This window comes from Aotus nancymaae, unplaced genomic scaffold (genome assembly GCF_030222135.1).
Source record: "Aotus nancymaae isolate 86718 unplaced genomic scaffold, 86718_ANA_hifiasm-v0.15.2.pri h1tg000001l, whole genome shotgun sequence".
NCBI lineage: Eukaryota > Metazoa > Chordata > Mammalia > Primates > Aotidae > Aotus > Aotus nancymaae.
The window spans coordinates 4,358,371-4,380,316 of NW_026988412.1; the positions used below are offsets into that span (position 1 = coordinate 4,358,371).

General features: G+C 39.1%; 2 protein-coding genes across 2 annotated transcripts in view; one reads left to right on the forward strand and one right to left on the reverse strand.

The window, feature by feature from the left end:
- The first annotated feature begins 8,548 nt into the window (after window positions 1-8,548).
- On the forward strand, window positions 8,549-10,721 carry NKX2-4 (NK2 homeobox 4). The gene is made up of 2 exons (XM_021673560.2): window positions 8,549-9,126; window positions 9,556-10,721. The coding sequence occupies exons 1-2, from the start codon at window positions 8,676-8,678 to the stop codon at window positions 10,179-10,181; spliced, it is 1,077 nt and encodes a 358-aa protein (XP_021529235.2). The 5' UTR covers window positions 8,549-8,675; the 3' UTR covers window positions 10,182-10,721.
- A 5,610-nt stretch (window positions 10,722-16,331) lies between these two features.
- XRN2 (5'-3' exoribonuclease 2) overlaps window positions 16,332-21,946 on the reverse strand; it is a 93,999-nt gene continuing 88,384 nt past the window's right edge. Inside the window, exons 29-30 of the mRNA XM_012463437.2 lie at window positions 19,156-19,294; window positions 16,332-16,887 (exon numbers count right to left, since the gene is read on the reverse strand). Coding sequence (XP_012318860.2) covers window positions 16,822-16,887; window positions 19,156-19,294 — 205 coding nt within the window. The 3' untranslated portion in view covers window positions 16,332-16,821. The remainder of the gene's footprint in view (window positions 16,888-19,155; window positions 19,295-21,946) is intronic.

Below are 21,946 nucleotides of genomic sequence, written 5' to 3' on the forward strand. Positions count from 1 at the left end.
ACAAAAATTAGCAGGGTGTGGTAGTGGGTGCCTGTAATTTCAACTACTCAGGAGGCTGAGGCAGGATAATCACTTGAACCCAGGAGGTGGGGGTTGCAAGTGAGCCAAGATTACACCACTGCACTCCAGCCTGATGACAGAGTGAGACTCCATCTGAAAAAAAAAAAAAAAAAAGCATAAATCATCATCTATTAACCTTGTAGAGATGCAGGGAAGCAGCCATAAATAACTTTAAGATTTTTCACCCCTACTTAGAAGATTTTTACATTTGAACTCACTGACAATGTTGATGACACTTAAGTTCTCTTCTATTGTACCTATTAAATGAGATAAACACATAAAGCTGATGAAAGTACCTAGCATGTTAGTAAAAGATTAATAAATATAAGTAATTTTTATAATTTTTGCCTTATCTCCACCTTACAAATGGGATGTGTTCTGAAATGTTCATTAGTAAGTCAACTGTTTAGAATTTGACATGCATTTTCATTTAGATAAATATATATATATACACAGGATATATTCGCATGAACATAAACATCTAATTTCAAATAGTATATAAAAGTACATACAGTAATACATATTATGCATACATGTCTTAGTCCATTTGCTATAAAGGAATACCTTAGTCTGTTGCTCTAAAGGAATACCTGAGGCTGGGCAATTTATAAATAAAAGAGGTTTATTTAGCTCACAGTTCTGTAGATTGTACAAGCAGCATGGTGCCACCATCTACTTCTGGTGAGGGCTTCAGAGTGCTTCCATTAATGATGGAAGGTGAAGGAGGGCAGGCATTGCATGGCAAGAGAAAGCAAGAGAGAGAGAGAAGAGGGTGCTGCCAGATTCTTTTAAACAATCAGATCTTGCAAGAACTAAAGGAAGCAGTCACTCACCATCAGGAGGAGGGCACCATGCCCTTCACGAGGGATGCCTCCCCACAACCCAAGTATCTCCCACCAGGCCCCACCTCCAACATTGGGGATCAAATTTTAACATGAGATTTGGAGGGGTCAAGCATCCAAACTACATCAATATATATTTTAAAAATACTGTTCAAGGTCAGGATATGAATGCGAGGAATAAGTTTATTTTCTCTAATACCAGAGGGGGACCTTCCCCAATTTTCTCAAGCACTAAGACAATCTTAAGCATAATCACTAGATTAATTCTTAGTTAATATATGTGTTCATTCTAAATCTTTTTGCTCTGGAGGATTTTTTTTTAGTATAAAAAGGAGAAAACATAGGTAGAATAATATAATATTCTCATATTTGGAGACTTTGTGGGAAGGAACTAGAGTTATCGTTTGTCATCGAAGAACTGATCTAGGACTGTTACCTTCAAATCATGGTGACATATTTAGCCTTACTATCAGAACTTTCTAATAACCAGGATATCAAACGATGTCATGGTTTCTATGAAGTCATTTTTTTTTTAAGTATGAAGGATTCCTGAATCAGAAGGCTACAAACCTGAACCATGTTATTTTGTTCCTACATCTTAGAGTCCTTAATCGAGATGATTCGATGTTGAGGTCTCAAACATTTTAGGAATGGCCACTACAATAAGCCAATATTTAAAAATAATTCCATCTGCTATAGAACTATTAGGATGTTTATATTCAGTGCTCCCTCCATGAAGCCCCCCATGACAAATTTTTTTTAGAGCTGAGTGTTAGGAAAATGCCATTTTCCTTGAGGAATGTTGAGTGTATGTGTGTGTGTATTGGGAGGCTGTTCTTCCTAAAAGCAAGGAAAATATAACTGGCTTTTTCAATTGACCACGAGGAAGCTTACAGTCAAAGGTGAGGCTCAACTATAGGAATTCAGTAGGCTTTATAGCCTGTTGATGGTTTTTCAACTCATAACTTCCTACTCTTTTTTAAAATCCTTACTTATGAGGTCCTGGGTCTTACTAAATGTTTAAAGTGCACAAATACATTTATTTATAAACTGCCTCAGATTTTTTTATGAATCAAAGCAGAGGAAGAATATAAGTTTTTCTTTTTTGCCTTACGTAGGTCCTCTTGAGTCTCTGTGTCAAAATATCTATGTGAGAGAGATACACCTTGCTTGAACATATGGAAACAGGACAATCCACATACAGGAAACTAAGGACAATTCATGATTAGACTTTCTTGGGCATGAAACGTGTTTGATCTTCATAAGTGTGTTTACCTGTATCATTTATTACCTATAAATACAATCATGTGTGCATATTAAATATACAGAACATCCTCCATTTTTCCTTTAACATGGGTACAGAAGCCCTGATTTGTTCATGCAATATCCATGAATAATCTCTTTATGCCACATAAATTTTTTTTTCATGAGCAGAGCACTTAAACAACAATTTTACCTACTAAACCTGGGTTTTATGTGATGATTTCAGAGAGCACTGGAAACCCCAGGTTTCTCTTCAATCCTCCAGTTCTTTAGAAAGCAATTTCTAACCCACCAGTTCTACCACCCTTTTAATCTCTATAAATTGTTGGTAAGATCTGCATCAAGGCATTCTGCCATCAATTATGTTCACAACAGTAGCTCAATCATATATGCACTATCACTGATCATTCTGAAGAAATACTGCACTTAAAAGAACCAACTCTAAATCATCATACATTTCATTCCAGCAGGTGTAGCTAAGAAATAAAAATAATTATATATGCCACAATATTTATACAAAAATAAAATTTCATGTAATACTTTCCATTCAGATCTTTCAGAGTATTTTGTTTATATGTTTGTAATAGTATAGATATAAAGAATGTACTGAAACAATGGCCTTGTATTCTATTATCCAAATCCTAGAACAATATGCACAACATTCAACCTTAATATATTCTTTACAGTTCAAGATTTATTTCTTCATTAAAAAGTGAACTTTAAAAAATATAAATTTGCGACCATGTATGGTAGCACATACCTGTAATCCCAGCTACTTGGGAGACTAAGGCAGGAAAATCACTTGAACTAGGGAGATGGAGATTGCAGTGAGCTGACATGGCGCCATCGTACTCCAGCCTGGGCAACAAGATCTAAATTCCATCTCAAAAAAAAAAATTATTTGTGTGTGCGTGTGTGTGTGTGTTTAAATCAAATATATATATACACACACAATATATATTTGATTTGAAATTTTTTTAATGTTTTTAAAAATCACTCATTGAAGTTTGCCATTTTTTATGGTTTAGTTTTTTAAAAATTCGTCTTTGATATCTAGCATATGCCTTTTATTTTTGAAGAGGTAATCTACTCTAAATGTTCTATGTTTCTTCTGTTAGATAATTATACATTTTTAAAGACATACTACATGCCAATGATAAGCTGCTTTCATTTAAGCTGATTCTGATTTTCTCAAGCAATTCTCATTTCTCTGGCTTGGTATTTTGGGCCAAATTCCAATGGCTTGTGGTTTATGACATTTTTGTGTTATTTCCATTTCTAAAAGTAAAAACACCAGTTTGAATCACCTTTTCAATATTACCCCTACATAATTTCCTATACAGTGATAAGATCAAACTTCCTTTTACATTTAGTACTTCACTTTTAAAAACTTTATAATACACCCTAGATTTACTAGAGTCAGATCCCACAATTTATTTCATAAACTGGGTATTTTGGGGCAATATTCAGTAATTTTCAAGTCCATCTGACACATTTGTTGTGGTTTAAGGCTCTCATTTTGTTAGGTTTTTTGATTTTTGGTTTTCTTATTTGAGAAAATAGATTAATGAAATTGTTTCATATTAAGCTTTTTAATGCAAATTATTAAGCAATAATTAAATTGCTTAAAATCTACCAAAACTTTTATTGGTTCATGAAGTAAACATTAGCCTATTGCTTCCTTTTAAGAACAATTCTCAACCTACAATTCAGACAGATACATACGAATACAAATATCTGCCAATTATCCCCTCAACATTAGTACACAGAAGAACAAAAGGGGACAAAATTGGGCAAATTATTCTCTAATTACTATATTGTCATAGCTGTTCCTTCTAAAATGTACACAGTAAAACTTTTTATTAACAAATCCAACAACCTAATAATCCATTTATCAAAACATCAAAAATTGGAGTTCTCCTTCAAGTAAGTGATGGTGGCAACAAAAAACACAATTATGTAGCCCAGATGTTAAAAACTGATACCTTCCTTGATAATTACAAATTAACTTGTAAATGTAAGATGATACATCTTTAATGAGAGTTGTAGGAGAAAAAGAGTTTACATTAAATTCACTTTTGACAGTATGTGAGAAGAAAGTTATAAAACAATGTATTTTTAAAAGCTTTGTGTATTTAATTAGGTAGTGTTGGAAACATGGTAGAACACTTAGAAAAACTAACTCCTCACACAAAATAACCAACAGAAATATAGTTTTGCTTAAAATTCAAAAGATTCTTTTTTTCCCATAAAAGCCATTTAATGACATTCCAAAACATCTAAAAAATGTTGTTCAATGGGAATACCACTATGTTCTAAAATATTTTAAACTTTCCATATAAGAAAAATATACAAGTAAACTTGTCATTCAGAAATAAAAATTGTATTTCAATATTGCCATGGTTTTTCCTATACTTGTATTATTACTCTAAAAAATAATTTTTAACATAGAAAAATTTAAATTTGTAGCTCAAGCTCCTAATCCTAGGGTGAAAGAATTGGGCATACTGGATAATTTCTCTATTTTTACTCCCCTGTTATACCTCAATGTTATTCTCTACTCTGATTGTTAAAAACTAGTGTTACCAGCTTGGCCCTAGAAGGGGAGGTTTCTTGTTTGTTTTTAGGGGGATGGAAGGAGGAATCATTTCACTGGACCACATAATAATGATAATTTTGACAACAAAATGTCTTCATCACCTACCATTCATTCTCACACTGTACTAATAATTGTGTTTAGTTTAAAATGTGTTCATTGGTCCCAATTATCACTGGTCAGAAAACAATTTTCAATCTAAAATATCTAAATCTCAGGAAAAGAGTTACAAGATTTTTTTAAGAGTAATCTGCAAGGAGTTTGTATTTTGTGAAGAAAATATGAAAGGACTACTGTGTCACAGAGAAATAACAAAGCCTTATAAATGCAAGTGTAAAATTACCATAAGAAATGTAAAATAATTGAAATGAACATTATTGGGAAAAGGCCTATAGAGGGACTAAAAAGAAATGAGAATCAGATTTCAGAAACTGATGAAATTAGCAAAATAAAATAATTCAAACAAACTTTGTGTTTCACCTCTATGGCAGTTTTATTTCCTCTTTATAACCTCAAATTTTGTGGATATGTCGTAAGTTTCTCGACTCCTCCCAGGTCCCTTCCAGGGTGAGACCCACTGTTCGCTGAGCTTCTGTCTGCCAACAGCAAATCCCAACGGCAGAAGGCTCTTTTAGAATTTTTTTTGCTAAATATTTTTGGCGCTAAGGCTATCTAACACATCAGAGATTTTCAATAAATACCACATTTTTGCCAGAAAGCCAAGAGAATGCTTTGTTTCGAAAAAATTTGTCTTTTTGTCTAGAACAATTTTCTATATCTATCATAGTCCATTTTAGTCTATTTTCAATGTTGTAATGTGTGAAACTATAAAAACCTAAATTATGAAAGGCAAGGTACCAAATCACACAGAACATGCTATCCTTTGTGTGTAAAATGGTAGTGTGCTTCTAGATGGACAGGCTATTCTAAAAGACACAGGTAACACCAAATGCCTCTGAGGGGAAGAACAGGGAGCATGAGAACCATCTCTTTTCACTGTATTCCCCTAGGTAGTATTTGCATTTTATTCTATTTTTTAATTTTATTATTTTACTGAGTGCCAGCATTTTTTTAAAGGAAAACAATGAGAAAACACTCCTGAGAAATACATTTCCTGCGAAATGCCGTTTAGTCAGTAATATTTAAGAGTCTACTAAGTATAAATTTCCACACATAACTTAGGTATGCAATAATCTGATGAAATGAATACAAAGCTTCAATGGAATATCGATTGGGTTTTGTGTCTACATGTAACTGTACATATATATCCTTCAGACTACATCTATTTTCAGAATCATCCACAGACATCCAAATAGTGTTTCCGGCATGAAGATATGTAATTTCTAGAATGAGATACAAATAATTGACGGGGAGAAATGTCAAAGACTGTAGATTTTTCTTCCCCAGGACTATTCACCTATAGTAAAGGAATACGATTTGGGTTATCAAGTTGCTAACCAGTCAGAAAGGGACTCTCTGCAGAGAACCTTCAGATATGATAAAGTACTTTTTTAAAAAATTTAAAGATGGAAGTATTCTAGATGTACGTGCACTTGTAACAGGACCCAATGCAGTTGAAAAACAAAATAAGCAAAAACTGTAGCACAACCACTTGATGTAAACTGCTATGTCAAAGTTCTATAAAGAAAATTACATGAGATTAAATGTATAGCCTGAAAACAATAATCATCTGGAAAAAATTAAAATTGTAAACACCTTTCAATTTGGCCAACTAATCAATATGGAGATTATGATCATGGATTTCATTTTTGAAATATATTTGAACTTGAAAAACAAAATATAATGGTTCACAAATAACTTTTACATTCACAGATGTTATAACAATTATTTTTTACTTACCCCTGTTGTCTCTGAGAAACGTTTGAAATGACTTTCTACTATTTTTTATTTAAGCTAATACAGACAAGTAAACAATACAATTTAAACCAAAAACAAAATCCAAACTGTAGTTTTCAGAAGGATCTCAGCAATTGTTTAAATACATACATAAATGCTTCTTTGTGAATCATTTTTTTTAAGTAGGTAATTCCAGTGCAGGTGAGGATGAAGACCTAGCCCAAATGTTTCAAGTTCAGAAAAGACCTGTAAAAGTAGCATCATGTTAAAACTGTAGCAATATTAATCTTGCTAAGTCAATACTGATGTCTGCAAACATTTCTTGTAACCTTGCATTTTATTCTGATATTAAAGCATTACTCTGAACATTCGTCTGTCACTTCCTTCCCATAAGTGACCTATGGCTTTTTCCCCCCTAGAAAGGGCAGATCCTTTGCAAAACTAAACTGAAATGAACAAAACAATGATTTAAATAATAATAAAACCATAGAGAACAGTTCCATCAAAGGGCTAAAACCAAACAGAAAAAGGAATATGTAATACTGTTGTTGCCTTCAAGACATGTACTGTCAGGTTAAACTTAAATCATTTTCACACACCTAAAACAAAGTACTGCTTAAGAAAGCACTCTCCGTGTTTTTCTTTCTCTTGCTCCAGTTTCCACCAAAACTTAAAAATTATATCTTCATTTCCCCGTTACCATTATTTTTGCTGCAAGATTGTTTTCAAAATTTAATCAATATGCTTTGCACAGTTCTTTTGTCTTATTCTTTGTCTTGTTCAGTATTTAGTAGAGAGTTCATAATGTCTAAATTCTTTGCTATTTGGGTAAAATTGCAAGTCAAAGGATGACAATATTTTAACAATCTGTTTATGGTTTTGTATTTTTCCAGAGAAACTACAATTTTTCACCCGATTTCTGCATCCATTTTCATGTCGCTTGAACAGGTTATATTTTTCCCGCAACAACAAAAAGACCCATTACGAACAATTAGAAATACTTGGAAGTTTTGATGTTTTGTCTTTTTCTTCTTTTTGATCATGGTAGTGATAGGAGAATAAACTTAAGTCAGAGATATTTACTGAGAGGAGGAGAAAAAGAACACACAAAGGGAAAGAAAACAGTAAAAACAATTTTATAAGTGCAAACTGAATATGAAACATTTTAGGAAAGAAAATTGTTCCCCTTTTGGAGATTGAAAGCCTTGTTCAATCTCCATCCCCGCAGAGGAAAAACAGAATACTTACAAGTTAGCATCTGGGTATTTGTCAGTGTATGAGTGTTTTCTCTCTTCTTTGGGCTTGGATACTTCGAGCTAATTTGGAAGTGCCCGTTTGGTTGCCCACAAAATGATGTTTAAGGATCTAAAGATGCATAAATTAGGGAGCCCTACAATGGCAAAGGACGGTCATTGTACCTCCTCTCTTTATGCGCTCTTACGGTGGGACCCAAGAGCTTTTTTTTTTTTTTTTTTTTTTTTTAACACTTTAGGTGATGGAGCGAATGAGGGGCTGGTAGCCGGAAAGGACGAAGCAAGCCCCCACAACACCCTCCCCCCAAACTCAGCAATTCTACCGGACTTTGCTGCAAAGTCATTTTAGAAAACTGCGGTCTGGACAGGGCCAGGCGCGGAGTCCTTCAAATCCAGCCTCGACGCCAGCCTCCAAATTTCTATTTCTGGTGCTCCAGGGCTAGCATAACGGCCCGGATGGAGGCGCGAAGGATAGGAAAAGCAACAGGGAGTGATCTTTCCAAGAAACACCCAACTACCCCTTTTACCTTTTTTGCCTCCATTATGGAGAGGGGGTGGGGGGGAAGAGAAAAAGATGTCAATGACCATTGTTTGCTCGTTTGGGATGTTGCTCCGCCCCCCGAGTCTGTCGTAAACCTGGCGCCGGACTAAAATAAACCCCAGATCCCGCAGCCCCGGGGGCTCGCCGAGCCGCCGACTCCTCGTCACAGGCGCAGCCGCCGCGGCTGAGGTGGCGGCGACGAGCGGCCGCCACGTCCCGCCGGCGCGCGCCCCGGGCCCCCGTACCTGGCCGCCCGCCGAGCCATGTCGTTGAGCCCAAAGCACACGACGCCCTTCTCCGTGTCGGACATCCTGAGCCCCATCGAGGAGACCTACAAGAAGTTCGGCGGCGCAATGGACGGCGCGCCGCCCGGCCTGGGGGCGCCCTTGGGGGCCGCGGCGGCCGCCGCCGCCTACCGCGCACCGCCACCCGGGCCCTCCTCGCAGGCGGCGGCCGTGGCGGGCATGCAGCCCCCTCACGCCATGGCGGGGCACAACGCGGCTGCCGCGGCAGCAGCGGCGGCGGCGGCGGCGGCGGCGGCCGCCACCTACCACATGCCGCCGGGCGTCTCACAGTTCCCGCACGGCGCCATGGGCGGCTACTGCAACGGCGGCCTCGGCAACATGGGCGAGCTGCCCGCCTACACGGACGGCATGCGGGGTGGCGCGGCCACCGGCTGGTACGGCGCCAACCCGGACCCGCGCTACTCGTCAAGTGAGCGGGGCCAGGAGCGCGGGGCTGCGGGCAGGCGGGCGGCGCAGGCGTTTCCCGCCACAGCCGCGGGGGCGCGAGACTGGGTGCGCACAGTTTAGGCGGTCCTGGGCCGGGCGGGCGCGCGGGGCGTCCTGGGACGCCGCCTGGGACGCGCGGGGTTTCCTGGGCCCCTGGGCGCGCGGGGGGTCCTGGGACCTGATTGGCGACGCGGGCGGGGTCCTGGGACCCGATGAGGGAGCGCGGTGCTCTGGGATCCGCCGAGGGCGCGCGGGGCGTGCTGGGGCCGGGGGTCGCGGCGCTCAGGGGGTTCTGGGATCCAGCAGGGGCCCGGCGGCGTCGCGGCTGCCGGGGCGTGAAGAGAGCGGCGGCTGGACCGGCTCCCAGCGGGCTTGGAGCTCACGCGCCTTCCCCCTTGGGCCTCTTCCCCAGTCTCCAGGTTCATGGGGCCGTCGGCGGGCGTGAACGTGGCCGGGATGGGGTCACTGACCGGCATCGCGGACGCCGCCAAGTCGCTGGCGCCGCTACACGCGGCGGCGGCGGCGGCAGCCGCTCCGCGAAGGAAGCGCCGCGTGCTGTTCTCGCAGGCGCAGGTCTACGAGCTGGAGCGGCGCTTCAAGCAGCAGAAGTACCTGTCGGCGCCCGAGCGCGAGCACCTGGCCAGCATGATCCACCTGACGCCCACGCAGGTCAAGATCTGGTTCCAGAACCACCGCTACAAGATGAAGCGACAGGCCAAGGACAAAGCGGCGCAGCAGCTGCAGCAGGAGGGCGGCCTGGGCCCGCCGCCGCCTCCGCCGCCGTCGCCGCGCCGCGTGGCGGTGCCCGTGCTGGTCAAGGACGGCAAGCCGTGCCAGAACGGTGCCAGCACGCCCACCCCCGGCCAGGCCGGCCCGCAGCAGCCGGCCCCGACGCCTGCGCCCGAGCTGGAGGAGCTGTCGCCCAGCCCGCCCGCGCTGCACGGCCCGGCGGGCAGCCTGGCGGCCCTGGACGCGGCCGCCGGGGAGTACGGCGGTGGCGTCCTGGGCGCCAACCTGCTCTATGGCAGGACGTGGTGATAGCGCGGGCGTCCCCGGGCTAGGTCCTGGTGCGGCCGAAGGGTCTGCGAGAAACTGCTAGAACGGATGGGGGAGGCATGCAGAAACTGACTCGCGCGTGTAAACGGCGATCGAAAACGAACCGGTCTCAGAGAGGGGCAAGCTGTGAACCTCTTTGCTGGGGGCGGGGGAGAGCGACAGCCCCAAAACCGAGTTGTGTAACATCTTGCTACGAGGCTTTGAAGTGGTGACTTTCTCCTTCTAGAAGTTCTTAAATGACGCGAAAAGCTGGAGAAGTTCACACGGCGTTCAAAAAAACCACAGCTCTCAAAGTTTGTTGGCGTTTGTAACTCTAAAAATCAACCCAGCTTTAACAATGAGTCTTTTTTGAAGTGGAATTTATCTTGGGAGATTAATTTTCGAAGGGCCCCCTAAGTGCAATTTCATTAATGTTTGATTGAAAGTAAATTGAATTGTAGCTCAAGGTCGATCATGCACATAGCAACATTATTGCAGAGGAATTATTGCCATTTAGGTAATAGAGCAATGGAATCAAAATAATCAAAATACTGATTATATGGATTGATGGAGCTTTTTAAATTTAATGCTGATTTCAAAATGTTTTGATCATTATTTGGCAAATGAGTGTGTGTTACCCTAAAAGAGGATCTCCCCCCCAAAGATGCAGCTCACCATAAGAAAGAAAGGTTGTATGCTATTTGTATATGCAATCAGGTCTCCCAAAATCAAATGAAAAAATAACCCTATCCTTCTGTAGACATGGCATTTACTCTTTTTGAGGTACTTTCTTGTCTGAATTTGAATACCTTGATAAAGTACTAGAACAAACAAGTAAAATTCCTAAAATTAACATCAATTAATCTGTATTCAAAGCATGTCAAGAAGAGAGTAAGGTGATTTATTGAATTGTAATGAAGATATAAGGAATAAGTAACTCAAATATTTGTCATTTTTCCACCACATTTAGAACTTAGGAGTTGCACTGGTTTTGTTGGTGTTTTATTGTACAAATAATGTATTTACTCTTTAATATGCCAATTTATATTTCCTATGTTTCAAATGGATATTTAAATATAACTTAAAAGAAACTTAAGTACTTTTTTCTAAAAGTCAAGTGGTCATTTCTTTTTCATTAAGTTTATACAAGGCTTGATGTGTTTTTAAAATACTAGTTGGCATGATGTGACAACACAGCTCAGTTTACTCAGAAATGACTGGCATCGGAGTAAAAATACTAAAAGCTGAAGAATGTGTGCTTATAAAATTAATGAAAATTAAAGAAATAACACAGATAAAGCATGATTTGCAAATGATCAAAACAATTACCGGAGACCCCAAACCTCTTCTACATTTGAAATTTTAGAATTACAGCTTGGGGCTGAAACATTGTGGTTCACTTCATTGTTGGAGCATTTTTCTGAATGTGCAACATGAATTCATAAGAAGGAAGTTAAAGTTGCACGTTTTCTAGGCTCTATATAGTAATTACTTTAAACTCCAGTTTCTTTCACAGAGGGAGAAAAAACACTAAAGAAGCAAGGGAATCTCTATCAAGGGGCTGTAAAAGAATTTTTAGATAATGAGATCTAATTTTTAAAACATTTTATGTAAGAACAAATAATTTGAACAAATTTGTATGAAAATGGTACAATACACCCCAGGAAATTCAACTTGCGGTTTTGGGGGTATATTAATAGAAGTGACTTTAGAAATGTTAACTAAGCTAGCAAAACTATTACTGATGTGCCAGATTTCAAAATGTTTTATATTAGGTTGATTCCCTCACAATAGTACTATAATTCTGAAATTTTACTTCTAGAAAACGTTCTAAAAGTCCACATGGTTTGCAGTATTTGTTGTTACAGTCCAATACCTACAAAAACAACAGCTTATAGTCCAAGGGTTCCAGGTAACATTTAAAGAAAATGAGTCTTAATGGACAGTTTATTTCTGGAACAAAAAATCTTTTAGACTGAAGAAGTGCACATTCTTTCAAAAATATGTCACCATTAAGAAGAAACAACTTTTATATACAATATTTTCTGAAAGTGTATTTTGTGTGGGCATATCTTTTTCCTTTCAGCATATCTTTAAACAGGGAAAAAAAAAAAAAACCCAAGCCAGAAATAATTGCTGCAAAGGGCTTAACATTCTACACCCAAAGACTTACTGAGTGTATGTGTGTATATCCTGAAATTAGGGAAAGGTTTGATTCCTGAAACTTAAAATAGAAATATTTTTACCATAGAATCCCACCTTCTGAATAGTGCAAAACAAGAGCTGTTTTCTTCTTTTTGCAATTAGTGTTTTGCAAATCTTTTATAAAAACACAAACGGCCAGACTAGGTGAAACTCATTAACTGAAGAGGAGGATAAGTGTCTCCACAACCAACAGGGAGGACTGGCGCAGGGTCTGAGTGGAACAAAGGCCCCTCAAAGTTTGGCAGAGGCCACAGCAAACCTGTTTCAAAAATGCTTACTCTGCAGATGTGACCTTTTCCTAAATGTTTTTGGGTTTTACAACAATTTAACTTATCTTTTCCAATTGAGGCATGGAAAACCAAAACCCAGAATCAAAGTTGCAGAGAGGAACAGAAGAATTAATTGCAGGTACTTTTCTGTAATCTGTGTTGGGATGTAAATTGAAGTGCTGTGTGTGTGTGCAGTTTTGAAGGACACAAGAAGGGTGTTTTGTATATGGAAGGATGGGGGTGTAACCGAGTTGTCGTCTATTTAAGTTTGCTTAGAACTAAAACCTAATGGTCAGAACAAGTAGTCAGACTTCTATCAACACAGATGTTGTGTTCAAACTCCATTCGGCTAGCGACTGTTTACTTTCAATTTAAAACAAATCAGACAATCCTGTTCACTAAATGCAAGCTCCTTCCATACACTTGCTTTGTTAACTGCGTTGAATACTGTTGATTTTAAAAGACTTTTAAGAACAAATTTGTGAGCCATAATTATATAAAGACCTATCAATTGGATTTTTAGATGTGAATTTGTGCCAAAGAGAAAATAATGCATTATGTGGTGGCAACACAAATTTCAGACACAGTTCAAAGCATGGATAATACTTTCTCACTGCTTACCATAACACTAATGTGTTAATGAAACCCTGTATGTTAATTATTTGAGTACAGTCTTTTGAAACACTATTACTTGTTATCCTGCAACCCAGTGAGAGAACGACGATACATTTTATAAAATATAAATACCCTTTCACTACTAATGGGATTTGGTGAACATCTGGGGAAGTTTCAAAGAAGATGCCTAGACTGGTGAACTGCATTCACATCCCATAAGGAATTCACACTCTCCAGTAAGCATGGAGATAACTGTGATTTCAAGATCGCTTTTGTTTTTAAGTTTAGAGGTAATGAAAGTTTCTGGGAGAGATGAGTTTTGTTTTCGCTTTAGAATGTTTACCTGCAATAGAATGAAATGCCTTTCGTTTTTTAAAATTCCATGTAATCGTCAGTAATTGTTTAGGTGACTTCTAAAAAAAAGTTTAGGAACATTGCCTAAATTTAAGCTGTGCAAACTATTTTGCAGTAGTGAACAGCTGTATTCCTATTTCACACACATCAGTTAACACCTGTTCTCTTTTGGCCCTTATTTCGTAAATACGGCATGGAGAAACACCACAGGAGGAGTGCTTTAGTGAGTGGAGGAGAAATCCATCGAGAAAGGGCCGTTTGCTAGTTCATTCGTTTGTTGACCTTTTTCCTGATGGGAAATAGTAGAGCAGTCGATCACCAGGAATACAGTCTGGCGGGATCGCAGCTCCAGGACCCTTTCAGGGTGGGCAGGAGGCGTCAGTCAGCAGGACGGAGCCAGAGCGCCGCTCCGCAGTCTAGGAATAAGGGACTCTAAGTTTGACTCTTCAGGGAATGTCTAGGCTTTAGATTTCTAAGCACTGTGAGGACCATGAGGAGGGTGCGCCGAGGGGTGGGGGAAGGAGCTTTCCGCGCCAAGCCTGTGCGTGCGGCCGGCTCGCGGGAGGGGCAGCCGGGAGGTCTGCGGGCTGGGCCCGTCGGCGAGGGAGCCGCCAGGGAGACTCAGACGCCGGGCGCGTGCCCCACGTGCAAGGGTTTGGCGCTTCCCGACCCTGCTGGGAGAAAACTGAGCCAAGCACCTAGTACCTGAGCTCTGAGCAGCCTGCGGGTCCCGGGTGCAGCCACCATCTACCCCCACCCGCGGCTGCGAGGTCGCCGCGCCCCGGGCCCTTCTATTCGGTCCAGGAGCGCCCCGCCTCAAAGCGTCCGGTAAAGGGAGTGCTGGGCCACCAGCCTCACCCGGCCAGTTCCTGGCATCCCACGTCATCCTACGAAAATTAACCTATCGCTCATTACACCCAATTTGCCTTTGTAACGCTAAATGGCAATCTAAAGCCAGTGTGTAGACGGCTTTGTACATTAACATACATTACCCCATTTGATATTTAAAAAGAGAAGACAATTGCTCATTACGGGCCCTTAACACCACAGTAGTCAGGCTGTTTCCAGGTTCTAAGATTTTTTTTTTTTTTAAGAACTTTAATAAGAGACCCTGAAAAAATGTGTTTAAAGAGAATATAATCGCGTACAAGTAACTATTTAAAATTGGCCCAATTACTTTATTTTTACATAAAAATTTGGAGGAGGTATGTACAGCTTTGAACATTTCACATAAAGCTCTAAAAAACCTTTTACTTATTGAAATGAACAAGGCATTTTCCTGGAAGATTCCAACGTGGAGACAAGTTGGAAAGAGATGAAGACTAAGGATGGAGAGAAAGAAGCAAAGGTGAAGGAACGGAGCAGGGTCTAAAGCTGGCTCAGCGAGCTGGCAGGGACCCCTCAGAGAACACCTGCCTGTTCTGCAGAACACACCTACCATCTTCAATTTCTCCATCAGGTCTTGTGCTCAGACGTCTTCCAAACAGTGCTTTAAACCTTGTCAAAAACTGAATCAGTCTCAAGATAGCTTAAAATAGAACTAAGCCAAAACTAAAGATCTGAGAATATAGAGTGGAACTGTTGGTTTTGACTATGAACTATGAATAGTAAAGCATTTATTGCCGAGCGCGGTGGCTCACACCTGTAATCCCTGCACTTTGGGAGGCCGAGGTGGGCCTCGTCAAGAAATCGAGACCATCCTGGCCAACATGGTTAAACTCCATCTCTACTAATACAAAAAAATTTAGCACTCCAGCCTGGCGACAGAGCGAGACTCGGCTCAAAAAAAAAAAAAAAAAAAAAAAATTTATAAACTCCCTTCGAATATGCAATGCTTTACTGAGATAGCTATATACATTTTTATTTGAGAGAAAAACTTACAGAGAAATTTAATAGAAGACATTATTACTTGTTCACTGAAGTCGCTATGTAAGCGTTGTACTGGTAATTCCTAATGGAGGGACTGTCTCAACAATAAAGGATCCTGCTTTGGTCACCCATCATTAGCAATGAACTCAATAGCTACAAAACACCTTCCTACTCAAGGTTAAGGTGAGATTTCCTTCCCCCACAAAGTTTAACAAGTATGCTTCAGTTGAAAATTAAAGCAAAAATGTCCTAAGTCAGAAGGTCAAAGAGAAACTTTACCTCACAATCTTAGGCTAGGAGGGAAAAACTGAAACAAAGCAAGTCTTTATACATGTATCTAAATTTCTTTTGGCAATCAAATGAAAATGCATATGTAAGTACTGTATGTGAACTCCAAACACACATTTGAACAATTTATAGTGTGCTTGGTAGCAAGAAAAAACATGAGTACAAATTGCAATCTAATGAAATAACAAAAAATATGCTAAGGAACATAGACTATTTGACCATTAATTAAAATCTGTCAACTTGAAGATTTAAATCAAATCCTTAAAACTGGAGCACAAGTCTATATTAAATTTGTAAAAATGTAAATAAGTTATCTCACAAAGACTTTTTAGTTAGCCAGACCAGTCACTGACATACCAATACAACAAAATTAACGCTTTTGTTACGTCTTGCTGACCCTATTTTTTAAATCTACTTCTTCATTGACTTTATTGTCTTTTGTTTTGGACATGTGACTGCAGAAATCGTTTTCTGCAAATTTAGTTTTAAAACACCGTGCTTGGTCAAGATTTTCAAAGGTGAAATACTGCAAAAGAACAAGAACACAAGAACAGAGTTTTAAAAGTTTAACTTTATTTTTTTACTAAAGTCCAGTCCAGAAATTTCTGTAAGACAAGTACATTAATGAAACGTTTCCAAAGAAATACTGAACAATATATACTCTAGTTTGCTGAGGGTTCCAGCTCAAGAGTTCAAACCTAATTCTTGTGCAATAAAAATCAGCATGGATCTTAGATCTAGAATACACTGTGTTTTGAAATCCACAGCTGGCTTCATTTTTAATCATAATGAAAAACCAGTACTCCTCTTCCATCAAATGTGTTTTATAAGCAATAATAAATTCAGATCCACTGTATTATGCAACATACATCTTTGGAAAGCAACATAAACAGTGTGATCAGATCAGTAGAAATATACACAGTTAAAAGAAATACACAAAGTACTGTAGTTTTATTAAAAACTACTACTTGAGAAAGAAATCTTTCCACAAATAGCATAAAACTGGAGAATGATGAAAGGATCTGGGAAAGCTTTACAAAAGCTTAATTCCAATTGTATCTTCCTGAGGGTGGTGGCAAAGGGTATTTCCTTCCTTCTCTGGGATACCCCTGAAAATAAACGAAAGAGTTTTATTTTCTGGACCAATACTCCTGCAAGTCAGTTAATTTTACACTTCCATGGAAAAACACATCATAAGGAAGCTGAGTATGTGTTAAAGGTACAGCACGTGGAAAGGCCCATAAACAGGTGCCTTGATCCAGAGCTTTAACACAAACTTGCTGCAAAATTAGAGGCCAGCACAAATGCTGTTACTGAAAACGAAACAAAAAAACCTTAACAATCACAAATGAACTACAGTGTTTTGTATAAACAATGTGTACAGACAATGGTTCTCAATTTTCCCATCACCCTAGCAGTAGTAATTCAAGTCACATTGTGGTAAGATACCGACATCAATTTAGACTTACTACACAAGGAAAGTAACTTTGCTTTAACCAAGGCAAAAGCTTGCTAAGTCAGTTAAAGCCACATGAGCAATTTTTAGGGATTTTTTTTTTAATTTAGCAATAAAGAGTAGGGCATTAAGTGATACATTAAGGTTATTACACAATCCATTAGCGGTGACCTTTATAACATATCCTAGTATGCTTGCAAATAACATTTCTGTGTAACATAAGATAAACATGACACCTCTTCATTTTAAGTCCCTTTCTAGGCCTCTAAGGGTTTTGAAATGAAACCCCGCTCCCACCTCATTTTGCCACCCAGAGAGCGCTTCAGTACTTTAAATACGAACATGTGCAGACTCTTAAGGCCAGAATGTAGGCTAAGGCCTTGTTTGGTCACATAAAACTTTACTAAAAATACAATGAAGTAATGATTCTACGTTTTTAACAACAAACGTCTGCAATTTAATAGTGCTTCAACAACTGTAATGTAATAAAAAGTATCTCTGTGGAAAAAAGACTTGAGAAAGAAGAAATGTTATTTTCAAAAAGTCCTAAAATAATAATAAATTTACCAATTGGTTTCTATCTTCGAAGTAAATGAGAATTTTACCTCCTGTAACAGCAGAGAGTTCCTTTAAAGGGAAGATCTCCAAGGAGGGAGGAAATGGATGAACTGGGGTCAGCAGTCTAGGCAGTCAGCCCCAGCTCTGCTGACCAACTAACTGTGTGAGGTTTTCAGGGTGTCAGCTCCTGTCTTGGAAAATGAGGTAACTAGACTACACATTCTCCAGGGTTTCTTCCAGTTACAAATATGTCCTCACTTCAAAAATGCTCATCACTGAAATTGCCTACTGCTACCTAACCCCATAGTAATATAAAGAGCCTTAATTCACTGATAGGATTTTTAGAAGTCTTGGGTGGAAAAAGTTCAAACCAAAATTCTATAAACTGATTTAAATAAACTGTAACAAAATCTTCTCAAAAGACATTAACTATTTGCAATTTTCTTGTAAGGTGGACATATTTTTAAGAATACATCAAAAAAAGTATAAAAATGTGTGCCTTATCTGTGAGAAGAGAAGTCTTACTAATTAATATGTGAAGCACTGCAAAAGGCCTGGAGGCAATACCAGGTAAGCAATTTAAAAACCACTTCAAATCACTGCAGGTGCCAAACTCCATAAACATTACACTCTGAATCATAGCATTCCCATCTTGTTCTCTAGTAAGGATTTCATTAAGAGCATGTAAATACTGGCCAGGGTGTCAAATTGCTGGAGTAAATTATGTCAAATAGACCTCAGTCTTAAATGCTGCTAAAACTGGATGCTGTAAATAGAAGGAAATGAAGCTTACATATACTTCATTTTGTAATATTCACAAATATACTATATAAATTTGTCTAGGTATTATGATATTCATTCAGTGATACAGCTGCTTACATTGAGAAGAAAAATATGTGAAAGATTATCAAGCAGAGATTTCTTTTATAAGGAAGGATAGCAGATGAATCAAGATAGGGGACTTCTAAAATGAATAAAGACAACAGCTGAAAAAGTAGATAGACTCTTACTTTCAGCTCCCAAAAAACATCACTCATCATGAGGGATCTAGTTTCTCCTAAAGAACAATCTCCTTAAAGGAAAAACAATGTGTTTTGGTGACTTACTGTATTTGGAGGACTAATTATCACTGACTGCTAAGATTCAGAGGGCTTTGGGGTTAGAAATTCTTCGGCATCTTCAAGGCATATAACCTATTTGGTGAGGCAGGTATTCAACGCATATACGTTTTTTATGATAGGCCAAGTTCAGCCAGGCTACTCTAATATCTTCTCCAGAAATGTTAGTAAGAAAATACGGATTCCTGAGAGGCTTGTTTAAATAAAAGGTGAGCAGTATGCTTTTCATCCCACAGCCCATTTACCTGTCTCCCTCCACGATCATCTCGTCTGGGTGGATACCCACCAGGCCCAGTTAGCATCTGGTACTGGTTTGGCTGGAAGGCTGCATTTTGGGTTTGCAGCATCCGGTTCCATGGCAGCAGGGGTTCAGCCCCAACGCCTCTGTGGAAAAGTACCAGGTTAACATCAGTAGCCATGCCTATTTTATAGCACAAAGCCTAAAATCAGTAGGTATCATCCTCAAATTTTTATACAATCCAATTTGCCTGGATTTATCACATAAAATGCAGAATATCCAAATGGCCTTTGTGTCCCTTATATCCAGTATAATCTAACATGTTTCATGAAGCATCAGCATTTATTACAATGGATGTTTAAACTCCACCGAGAAGTTCTGCGTTTTAAAAATTATTTTGTTCATTTTCAATTGGAAAATTTCCTTTTTAGTCACTTAAAGATTTAGACCCAAGATCACCAGGTTGGCTACATTTAAGATGCTATCCAAAGAGTAAACATGTACAAGACAGGAGAATGAAGCTTTATTTTCAAAAATGTCCAGACTCATTCTTGGATCCATTCTTTCTAGTTAATTGCAGGTTGCAAATGAATTCTTACTGCTGAGTATTTTGAATCCAGGGTAGGGGACTTGGCTGTTTTTTCCCATCCATTATTCTGTTCAATATGTCAGAAGGTCTGATTGGGAGGAAACCTTTTCAAGTTCTATTGATGCAGCTTTCAATTGACCACGGTGACCTAGCAACATGAGCACTAATTGGCATGGGCTGACTGGCATTTGGTGTACAGTTTACATGGGAACACAGACTCAACGGCTATTATAACCCAGTTTGCTGTCCCAGATTACTAGTCGAAAGAAATGTTTTAATTGTCTTCAAGTGCCTATTTTAACTTTGCAGATGCAAAGCAACAGGTATAATATACTAAATCATAACTTAATTAAAAACTGTCATATAAACAATGTAGCAAGCATACACCTTCAAAGGCAATCACCTTTTAAGACTTAACTTTCTCCTTAAGGCACTTTCCATAACTTCCATTTTATGGAATTCACTACAAAGAACAGAGGCAAATGCTCCAGTATATTTTAACATTAGAAGCTTTGAGGCTACTGACCATGTTAGGAGGAATTCAATAAAACTTTAAATTCATTTTAGTGCTGACTAGCTGGTAACCAGTTATAACCATATCAGCATAAGAATTTCACTTCCGAGGTCTTAGGGAAAAAAAGCCCGGTACTGGGCTCATTGGGTAAAGCATTCTTCTCACACCTATTCAAGCCTGAATCCAACCTTTCTGCCCCCACTCTCCTCCCTTCACTTGGAGCTTGCCTTCTTTATATTAAAACAACACCAAAGATAATTATTTTTGTGTGATGGCTTGAAGAGAAGAACTGCTCTCTAAAGAACTCTAGAAAGGCTAAAGCTTTTCTTTACAGTTGGTAGCTGAAACCACAGCTCTATTAACAATATAAATAATTCAGAATACAATTAAAAAAGTATCTCAGAAAGAAAATGCATACGGCTAGGGATTTTAATTATTTTTCAGGATAATTACTAGCAAAAACATATTTTAGCAAGGATGCCTCATCTGTTTTAGCAAAAACAGCTCCATGTGCAGAGACAGGAATGGTCTCTCCAGTTTCTGCAGGAGTGAAGGGCTAAGGTTTGTGCTGTAACCAGTCTCATCAAAACTGGGCCAATTAATGCAAAACCCAAAGGCTAAAAATGCAATTCACATCTTATATTAACTGTGATCAGTTTTTCTTTCAAGTCTTACAATAATAAAATTCACTCAATTGAGTTTTAGGAAGATCTGCTGGCATAAATAATATACATTATAAATGCAATTCAACTATTTTATGTTCCAAAAAGTAGGTTAAGAACAAAGCCACAGTTTAAAAACAGAAAGTTCTCCTTTTTATTTGAATTACTTATACTGTTTTTGACAAAGATAATTTTTGTGAAAAAAAATTATCAATAATTAAAATTAAACAGAAGAACAAAGCAACAATGTCATGTACTACCCTCTTCTGACTTTTATGACAGAAAGACCTTTATTTTCCACAAGTTTATCATATGTGTAGACTAATTATATAATTTGCAAAAAAATCTGGGATGGAAGCACAGAGACTGACACACCCTAACTTTTAAAAATTAGCAGTTAGGCCAGGCACAGTGGCTCAGCCTGCAATCCCAGCACTCCAGGAGGCAGGGCAGGCAGATCACTTCAGCCCAGGAATTAGAGACCACCCTGAGCAGCATGCTGAAACTGCATCTCTAATAAAAAAAATACAAAAATTAGCCACACATGGTGGTGTGGGCCTGTAGTCCCAGCTACCTGGGAGGCTGAGGCACGAGAATTGCTCGAACCTGGGAGGCAGAGGCTGCAGTGAGCCAAGATCATGCCACTGCACTCCAGCCTGGGCAAGAGAGTGAGACCTTTTCTCAATTAATCAATCAATCAATAAAAATTCGAAGTTAATAACTAAGACAACTTATTTGAGCCATTGGGCATTGGAGATGGCAACAATATTCTTAAGTTTCCAAATTACTGTTTTGAAAAGTTACTGGTGATATGAAGTAATTACTATCAATCTGGATATTTTAAATGTATATATATGGTAAAATAAAGAGTTTTCAAATATTTGTCATGATTGAGTTTAACACCCATAGGTAAAAAACTAAATGGTTGACTTGCAGATGACAGAAGAAGAGAGGTCTCCACTGACAAGAAGAACCCAAACAATGTGGCAGAACTCAAGTCACAAAGGGAACTCCAATACTGGGCATCTATTAA